The sequence below is a fragment of the Leopardus geoffroyi genome, chromosome D2, assembly GCF_018350155.1.
Source record: "Leopardus geoffroyi isolate Oge1 chromosome D2, O.geoffroyi_Oge1_pat1.0, whole genome shotgun sequence".
NCBI lineage: Eukaryota > Metazoa > Chordata > Mammalia > Carnivora > Felidae > Leopardus > Leopardus geoffroyi.
Genome location: NC_059334.1, coordinates 87,816,827 through 87,822,826, shown reverse-complemented (window position 1 = coordinate 87,822,826; position 6,000 = coordinate 87,816,827). Strand labels below are relative to the sequence as shown.

The window sequence follows — 6,000 nt, the reverse complement described above, 5'->3', positions numbered from 1 at the left end:
GAGAGAGAAGGGGGGGGGGGGCAGAGGGAGAGGGAGAGAGAGAATCCCAAGCAGGCTCCACAGTGTCATCGCAGAGCCTGACACAGGGCTCCATCTCGAAAACGGTGAGATCATGACCGGAGCTGAAATCAGGAGTCAGAGGCTTAACCGACGGAGCCCCCCAGGCGCCCCAGGGGAGTTCTGAGGGGAATACGGCCGGGTGCCCGACACCCCAGAAAAGGTGTGGACTTGCCTGCCACCCCTGAGCACTTAGCCCCACCCTGATCCCCACGGTCTTTGGTTCCTCCTGCCTGTTCTAGAACCGGGTGGAAATGGACCCGCAGAGAGGACTCTTTGACTCCTGGTTCCCTTGCTCTCCGCTGTTCAGACGCATCCGCCTCGGTGGTGGGGTGTCCCCGGCTCAGTCTCTTCCGTGGCTGAGAGGTGATCGTGCGAGCACCCCACAGTTTGTTTACTGTTGGATAGTTGGGTTGTTTCCGCTTTGGGGCTAATATGAACGCAGACACATCATTTGTCTTGGGGAAAGCTCTGGAAGTAAGATCGTGGGGTCGTGTGTAACTTCGTCAAAAACTTTCTGGTTCTCGGCGTTTGTACCATTTAACGCTCCCACCAGCAGCGTGTTAGGATCCCACTTGCTGTATCTCACCGATGTTCATCATGGTCAGTCTTCAGCAATCCTCCTGGGCCTATAACGGTTTCTCGCTTTGATTGGAATGTGCAACAGTTCCCTCGTTACTCGGGACGCCGAGCCCCCTTTCGTGTGCTTACAAGATAACCCTATCTTCTACCGTCCTGTGTCTATTTGCTGTCTTCTGCCCAGGTTTTTTGTGTGCTTTTGCCTTTTGTTATTGATTTATTGGCTTTTAAAAAGATAACCTTGGCACAGCTCCGGTGTCAGGTGTACTCATTGTGAATTTTCTCTTCCGATCTGCAGTTTGCCTATTCATTTTCTTAACAGTCTTTCAAGGAGCACAGGTTTTACTTTTGATGACAGATTTATTTTCTTCCTTTATGGTTTCCCTTTTCGTGCCCTAGGTAGGAAACTTCTGCCTGCTCCAAGATGGTGTGATATTTTGCTTCACTCTCTCAAACATTTCCATTCCCTCTAAGCCTATGACCCCGCTTAAATGAAAGTTCCGGCCCCGCACGGTGCAGGGGCTGTGTGTCCCCATGCCCACCCACCTCCCAGGGGCTCTGGCATCATTGCGAAGAGGCTCCTTTTCCCCATTGAATCAGCACATCTGGTGCCGTCGGTGGACTATGGACATGGGATCTGGTTCTGAACTCTGTTCTGCTCCACTGGCCCACACTGTCTTAAATGCTGCAGCCTTCCAGGAAGGCCTGAAATGAAGTGGTGTGAGCCCTCCAACACTGCTCTCCTTCAAGGCCATCTGGCCGCGCTAGTGGCTTGGATCACCCACAGCCTTCACCTTGCTAATCCCAAACGCTCTTTCTCAGTGCTCCTCTTACTGACCTCACGAGCAGACCCCCTCCCCCGACCCCGACCTTGGCTCCCAGACCCGGCCCTGCAGTCCTCCCTTCCACCTCTCGGTCCGCCAGCGTCTCCCCTGCAGCGCTCCCTGCTGCTGCAAGGCTGGTCTGCAGCCCGGCTCCGCACACAGCAGTGCGGCTGTGCGCAGGCCGCACCTCTGCTCAGAGCCCTCCGCTCAGCCGGGGGCCTTCCCGCGAACGTGAGCTCGAGTACCTCGGCATCCCGCGTGCCCAGACGGAACGCCCACGACCTGCTCCGGAGCTGCCACGCGCCCAGTCCGCTCCTGGAGCTCCCGGCGCCAGCGCCGGTGCACGCCCAGGCCACCCCCGTAGCCCCAGGGCTTCGGCCTCCTGGCCTCTTTGGCCCCACCTTCGTCACCCAGACCCGCTCTCCTCTCCTGCCCGCGGCATGTGGGCGAGCCTTCACCCTCCCCAAAGACAGTCTCCGCCGGACCTCAGAAAACGCCGAGACCGGGCGCACAGCGCCCAGCGCCCCGGGAGGAGAGGGACCCGCCCCCGCCTGGCGCCCCCGCTCCCCGCCCCCCCCCCCCCCCGCAGCCCTGTCCAGCCCAGCCCAGCCCAGCCCAGTCGCCCTCCCCAGCGCCCCTCCCCGCTCCGGGCCTGCACAGGTGCTGTTCTCGTCCCCCGGTGGCGAGCCTCCTCTCCCTTGCAGATCTCTGCTCACCCGTCCCGTGCTCGCGCGACCCCCTCGGGAGCCGACCCCTAGGCACGGCATTCACGGTTAACCTGATGACCTCTCCCCGCAGGGCGGCTCCCCCGCGCCCCAGCCCCGACCCAGGCAGGGGCGAACTGCCGTCTGTAGGGTGGGCGGATGGATGGATGGATGGATGGATGCGGGAATGAGCTACGGCAGGCAGGAATGCGTTCCGGGGTCCCGTGAGCGCGGTCCGCCGCGGCTCAGGGCCAGACTCGGGGCATCCTTGCCGGGCGGGGACGCGGGGAGGCTCAGCTGGAGCGCCGTCCAGGGGGGTGGGCGGGGGTCTCTGAGAGGTGGGGGCGCGCGGGCCAGCTCGGGCACGCCCCCCGGGGCCGCGGCCCCGCCCCCAAGTCCTCGCCCCCCAGGGCTGGGATGAACGCACGTGGGATGGCCGCCCGGTGGCGATTCGCCTCCCGAGTAGTGTGGCCCCATCGCCGACCCGTAGGACCGGTTCCGCGTCCCCCTTGGTTGCTAGGCAACCGCCAGCCACTAGAGGGAGGAAGCCAACCAGCCGGGGGTCGCAGCGCCATGGACCTGGTCATCACGCAGGAGCTGGCCCACGCCGAGAGCCAGCAAGGTGGGCGGGGGCCCCGACCCTCCGCTCTGCCCCGGGGGGGCCCGGTCCCGCCCGGTTCCGAATTCCCACCTTGGCAGGTCCCGCGACCCCTGAACCCTCCCCACCCCAGCGCTGGGACCCCCGCGACCCTGGGGAGCTCCAGCAGGTGCCAGACCCATGACCCTGAGACGCCCTGGGACCCGCCGAGCCCCCCCCCCCCCCCCCCCCCAGTTGCCCCGGGACACAGTGACCGAGTGAAACCCGCGCTTGTCGCCTTTGGTTGACCTGGGCGACGGTAAACCGAGCCGCCCTTTTAAAAGGAGGCGTTGTCAGGGCCGCTGCTGAGGCTCGGGCTGCTGGAGGGGGCAGGGGGCCGTGCAGGGAGGACCCCAGACCCCTCCTCACCCTCCCGACCGTCCCCACCTTGCTCAGTGGTGCCAGGTGTGGTTTCCCCAGCCCAAACCCGCCTCCATGTCGACCGCCTAGATGCTGCCTCCTTGCAGAGGGCCTACCAGCTGATCAAGTCCGCCAACCTGGGGAAATCCGAGTTTGACCCCACAGAAAGCTTCAGCCCTGACCTGTTTGTTCTGTGTGCGGAACAGGCCCTGAAGGTACTTACTCCCCGGGGTCCTGGGCGGGGGGAGCCTTCTGGAGGTCTCTGTTCTGGGTTTACCGGAAGCGGGAAGTGGGGCAGGAAAGTGCTGGCTCCCTGTCGTCAGATCGGTCCTCCGGCCACTCCCTCAGGGGTTTGCTGGAGGGGAGACGGGCCGCCAGGGGCAGCTTTCTGGGGCCTTCCATGGTGCTGTGTGGTCTCGCAGATGGGGCAGCCGGACGTGAGCGAGGACTGCATCCAGATGTACTTCAAGGCCAAGGGGCCGGTCACCCAGTTCCTGGGCCGAGCGCACCTGTGCCGGGCCCAGCTCTGCGCCCCCAAGTCCACCGAGAACCTGGTGAGAGGCCCCATGTCCTTTATTAGTGCGTCTGAGCCCATCTTCCTGTGCACAACCTTAGCACGTCAGTGAGACAGGCCACACCACGTGCCCGTTGGCCATTCGTAAATCAGTACCTAATTGTCCCGCTCAGCTCCCCGCCCAAACCGCCAGGCTGCCTTGAGCCTCCTCGAAGTTTTACATCTTGTGTCGAAATAGTCAGGTCTCCCCCCGCTTCCAAAATGCATCGGGCTAGACAGATCTGAAAGTACTCTCGTGGAGAGGCAGGCAAGCGGCGTCGTGTTCAGCGACGGGAAACTGGCCGAGTTTCCTGCTTCCGCCCTTTCCCTGAGCTCCCGTTGGACATTTGTGCGGGGGTCATGCCCGGAACAGCCGCCCTCGCGCCAGGCAGAGGGGAACCTGCAGAGAGCGCGCATGCACCCCAGCCCCGCCTGCCTACGCTCGGGGTGCCAGGCCAGCCTGTAGTGCGGTTTGATGGTCACCAAAGGGACCACGAGCCACGGTCGATGTTCTAGTGGCAGATTCGGTGTAATTGTGCATATTCTTTATGTCGTTTTAGGAGGAGTTTGAAAATTGCGTGACTCAGTATATGAAAGCAATAAACTTCGCGAAAGGAGAACCCAGGTAGGCCCGATGGACTCGGCCGTCTCTAACGGGGATGGTGTAAAAGGTACCAAACCAGGGGTCACCGAGCGCTGGCACCTGTTCAGACTGTAGGGGTTTTCCTTGTCCTGGTCTGTGCTTGGGGCGCACGTACGGCTGTGTGCTCGTCTCTAATGTGCGGAGCTGGGCCGCACAGGCGCATCGTCCCCCCCAGCCTCATCGCTTCCTCTGTTCTGTGGTTTCTGTGGTCTGCATGTGACTTTTGTCTGCCTTCTCTCTGGGAACCTCTCTTTGGCCCGGTCTCCGTGGCTCCCTTACTTTCTGGGCCTCTCTGAGGGTTCAGCTGCAGGGTCCCCTCCCCCTGCTGCCTCCACTTACCTATTCCCCCCCGGTGGATGGCCCGGGCCAAGGCCTCGTATCTGTGGTGATTTGGCTAACGCTCCAGCACCGTTTTCTACTTAATCAACGTTTCGGTTTTCAAGAACTACTCTCGAAGCTGTTAAGCTTGCATACGAACTGGTGTTCCTACAACCTACTTAAGTAGGATCCAACATTTAAAGGAGGTTCGGGTGTAAATAAATCCCAGATTCACGCATCCGGTGATCTGGTAGGTGCTGCTCACGGCCCCCTCTGGCAGCCCCTGCTGTGGGTGCTGGGGTACTGGGCCCAGCCCCACAGACCCTCCTCACTGGGGACGTGTGCTAAGGGAAGTGGGTATTTCAAGGGGACCATGTCCTGGAACCGTGAAGCGGGAGTGGCAGGCAGCCTGCATCCAGGGGATCTTGGGGGCACCTGCAGACTGCCTGTTGGGCGACCAGCAGCCTTGGCGGCTGGCAGGACCATCTTTACAAATAGACGTGGGCGCAGCTTGGCAGAGAACGAGAGGGGCTCTGAGTTAGCCCCTTGAAGGAGCAGACAGCCTTGTCTTGTTGCCGTGCCCTGGGTCCTTCCTCCATCCGGGGTGAGAGCAGGCATCCACGGCGCTCGCCCCAGCCCACCAGGGGAGCAGTGTGGACCGCCGGGCGCCTGGAGTCTTGCGAGGCAGAGCCGGCCCCTTGGAGAGGCCCAAGCGAGAAAGGCAGATCGGCCGCTGTGATTCTCTTGGTCGGCACCTGCTTCCAGCCCTCAGGAAAAAGCCCAGCTTCCGGGGGGTGTCCCTGCTCCCCTCTTCCTCCCCCACTTGGCTCTATCATGTGTAGGTTTGGGAGTTTTGCTCCCTCAAGATTTGCTCTCCTTCTTCTGCCTGCCGGACCCTGCACCTGCACTGCTGTCCCGGCTGATTGCTCATTGCATGTCAGGTCTCAGCAGGATGTTGCTTCCTCCCGGAGGCTTTCTTTGATTCCCCCCCTCTTGCCCGTTCTTGTCTATCCCTGGGGAGCCAAAGGAGACCTTGCTGACTGGTGCATTTTCACAGGGAGCTGGTCACTTTTGGATTGACTGAATGAGTGAAGGGGTCTCTGGGCTCAGGAGTCATGTGGCGGGGTGACCATGGCCGGGGCTGAACTTGGAGCCACCAACCCCTTCTGGGCAGGGCGCCCGTGGCCACCCCAGGGAGGGCTCTGCTCACTCTGGCAGTGTGGGCCGGGGGCAGCTCAGATGCTGCTGCTGCCATCTACTGGAGACGCCCGAAGGGGCTGGGGACAGCCTTGTGGCCTGGTCTCAGACTTCCTCTGCTCGGGTCG

General features: G+C 62.0%; 1 protein-coding gene across 5 annotated transcripts in view; it reads left to right on the top strand.

Annotated features, from left to right (window-relative positions):
* Positions 1-2,635: 2,635 nt before the first annotated feature.
* Positions 2,636-6,000, top strand: part of CFAP46 (cilia and flagella associated protein 46) — a 97,765-nt gene continuing 94,400 nt past the window's right edge. For 3 of the 5 annotated variants that reach the window (XM_045439330.1, XM_045439329.1, XM_045439326.1), the window contains exons 1-4: positions 2,636-2,786; positions 3,198-3,376; positions 3,584-3,715; positions 4,275-4,339. In XM_045439330.1, the coding sequence (XP_045295286.1) occupies positions 2,738-2,786; positions 3,198-3,376; positions 3,584-3,715; positions 4,275-4,339 (425 nt within the window). In that variant the 5' untranslated portion in view covers positions 2,636-2,737. The remainder of the gene's footprint in view (positions 2,787-3,197; positions 3,377-3,583; positions 3,716-4,274; positions 4,340-6,000) is intronic. The other 2 variants (XM_045439327.1, XM_045439328.1) reach the window with 2 other exon arrangements.